Source organism: Homarus americanus, unplaced genomic scaffold (assembly GCF_018991925.1).
Source record: "Homarus americanus isolate GMGI-L3 unplaced genomic scaffold, GMGI_Hamer_2.0 scaffold11022, whole genome shotgun sequence".
NCBI lineage: Eukaryota > Metazoa > Arthropoda > Malacostraca > Decapoda > Nephropidae > Homarus > Homarus americanus.
Window position 1 is genome coordinate 8,823,385 of NW_024737068.1, and position 3,328 is coordinate 8,826,712.

Here is a 3,328-nt window from a genome sequence, read left to right on the forward strand (position 1 = left end):
TGGTAGTTAAGTATATGTGGTTGATTGGGCTTCGTTCTCAATTTTTTTAGTACAGGTAGATGAAGATATAATTAGGATTTTAAGTTTACGTTCTGTTTGAGGTTAAATTTTACACCTTTTTGACCAAACTAATGGATGCTATTGGGAGGGAGTCATTTTTAACTTTTTTTCTTCTAATTTTTATTGTCTCGAAGCTTCCGGTTTATATTCTCGAGAGGTGTTTATTGATGTTGTTATATACAGGTTATGTAATCGATTTGGTCGACTTAATTCCAGGTCGTGTAATCGATTTTAAACCCACGTGTATAGTAGTTCAATTAGTTGTTTATATTTGCGTGTTTGATGATGATGGTGATGATGATGATGATGATGATGATGATGATGATGACCATAATGATAATAAAGCTAATAATGATGATGATGATAATAATGACCACAATAATAATGACATGATGATGATGATGACGATGATAATGATGACGAAAATAATAATGTTAGTACTATTACCTAAAATAACACAAGAAGTACAAATAATTTTCATTTCTGAATAACTGAACAAGGTGAGGGAGTATAACAAGCGTTCTCCTGTTATGAGTCTGTTATGTTCTAGTTAATGACAGAGAATAAACACGTGTTATTATATGTCTACGTCCAGCTAAAATAACACCAACCAGCTAACGTCCAGTGAAGTAACAGCTCACTGTATAACCTAACCTAACCTTACAATACAACTTATAATCTAACCTAACCTAACCTAACCAAATCTAACCTAACCTAACCTAACCTAACCTAACCTATCCTCACCTCACCTCACCTTACAATACAACTTATAATCTAACCTAACCTAACCTAACCTAACCTAACCTAACCTCACCTCACCTCACCTCACCTCACCTCACCTCACCTAACCTCACCTAACCTCGCAATATAACAAGATCCTACATGATATTTATTTTTAGTTAATGTAGTTTATGTATAAATATTACTTATTCATTTCTCTTTACATTATTTTCCAGGTAGATAATTATAACTACACCTGCGTGCACCAATTACCTCCAATTACGAAGACTGTTGTCGCCAGAGAGAGAGAGAGAGAGAGAGAGTCACAAGCGCCTCCAAATGTATCTTAAAAAAAACCCTCACTGACCTGTCCCAAACATGTTCGCTACACCTGTCCAAACCTCCAAACAATTTCCCCAACATATTTACCTAAACAGATATAAACACACAAACAAACATTCCAAACATACAACTCACAACATATCGCCAATATATTGATGACGTCATAAACCACATGATATGAGTCAATGACGTCATAACACTGCCTCTGTCCCCAACGTCCCCTATATCCTATTAGCTGGTGACGTCATCGTGTAGTGACGTCACGGCATTACACTTAAGTAAATTACGGTTCTATATTAATAATGAGGGGGGGGAGGGAATAACAGGGGTGTGATGACTATTACAGCCTGTACCTGTATGTCATTGTAACGTTTGTATTTCCTGTTATCTCTCTCTCTCTCTCTCTCTCTCTGTAGAGTGTTAAGAGAAGCGTTACAGGTGTGTGTGTGTGTGTGTGTGTGTGTGTGTGTGTGTGTGAGTGTGTTTGTGTGTGGTGAGACAGAAGATTGTTGAGTGTGGCTCTCATGTCCTTGTTTTGTGGTTTTGTTTTCGTTGTGGTTGTCGTCCATCTTGTGGTTTTGGTGTTATTGTTTTAATTCTTGTTGTCGTTGTGGGTTTTTTTTGTCGTGTTTGTTACTCTCAATGTTTTTGTTTTTTCTTGTTATTGTTGTTGATCTTGTTGTTTGTTTGTTTGTTTGCTTGTTTTGTTGTTGTTGTTGTTGACTTTTTGTTGTTGTTGTTTATCATATTATTTTATTATTGTACCCAAAAAGCTTCGATTACAGTAAGCTCACACACACACTCTCACACACACACACACACACACATACACACACACACACACACACACACACTACATCCTTGACCACCGAAGGGTCAAGACGTACCTGGCGCTCCTCTCGGAGCAGCCAGGTCAACTGTTAAGTTGGCCCATACCAACCCCCTCCCCTGAACCCTCCTCCCCACCGGAATATCAACAAGTTCTCGCCAGAAGTTACTATTTCATTTATGAAAGGAATGGAACCAGTGTTAAACAGAGGTGAACAGTGGTGAACAGTGCTTAAGTCAGTGAGAACAACTCAACAGTAACAGTCGTACCCAAGTTAACCTTCACACAGTGAGGTCCCAGGTACCCAGTGATAACGGCCCCCGCGAGACCCAACAACAACCACCGATGTGTTAATCCGTCTACGATAGGAAGGCCTGGGACCAAACCTCACTCATATAACACCATCTGTGAGGGAATTACTACACCAACACCATCTGTGAGGGGACACCATCTGTGAGGGTACACCACGTGAGGACCCTCATAACACCATCTGTGAGGAGTACACCACGTGATCATAACACCATCTGTGAGGGAATTACTACACCACGTGAGGTCCCTCATAACACCATCTGCGAGGGAATTACTACACCACGCCAGGTCCCTCATAACACCATCTGAGGGAACTACTACACCACGTGAGTTCCTCCTAACACCATCTGGGAGGGAGTTACTACACTACGAGTTTGCTGTTCAACACCTACATTAATCTGTATGTTCACTGTATGTTCCTTCACCTTTCTCTAATGAAGGCTTTTGTTAAACCACCAATGTATGTAATAAGTCATTTATGTCCAATGTATATTTTCAGCCTTCGGGCTGCAGAATTTTTTCAATAAACCGTTAATTATTATTATTTATTATTATACACACACACACACACACACAGACACACACACACGCTATTGAACGCTATTACCTGCTAGTGAGGTTAATTAATGATTTAATCACGAGTGTTACCTGAGAGTAGTGACACAAATCACAGTATGTATGTATGTATGTATGTGTGTATGTATGTATGTATGTATGTATGTATGTAAAATCTCATTAACGCTAATTTATCCACGAGTACTTTTGTTATATGTGGAATATCTTAGGATTATAAACCAATTGATAAGAATCTTTTTTTTTTGCATCCTATTATTCATTATCTTCACAGGATAACTGATAACTGATAGCTGATAACTGATAAGGGTAAGTTCATAAAAACGGCTATAGTACTACGTTCAGTCATGCACTATTACCAATGAAATAATATATGGCTAGTTAATATATGGCTAGTTCTATTTTACTGCTATTGACACATCAGTTCATACATTATATAACAACAGGTGAGAGAACATTACTACGCTTGTTATATTCTGTTCTTCTTTCTATATA

The 3,328-nt window shown here is 38.2% G+C and overlaps 1 protein-coding gene across 1 annotated transcript in view; it reads right to left on the minus strand.

Annotated features, from left to right (window-relative positions):
* Nucleotides 1-1,160, minus strand: part of LOC121873069 (homeotic protein distal-less-like) — a 55,649-nt gene extending 54,489 nt beyond the window's left edge. The window contains exon 1 of the mRNA XM_042376386.1: nucleotides 1,148-1,160. Within this exon, the coding sequence (XP_042232320.1) occupies nucleotides 1,148-1,160 (13 nt within the window). The remainder of the gene's footprint in view (nucleotides 1-1,147) is intronic.
* Nucleotides 1,161-3,328: the final 2,168 nt, after the last annotated feature.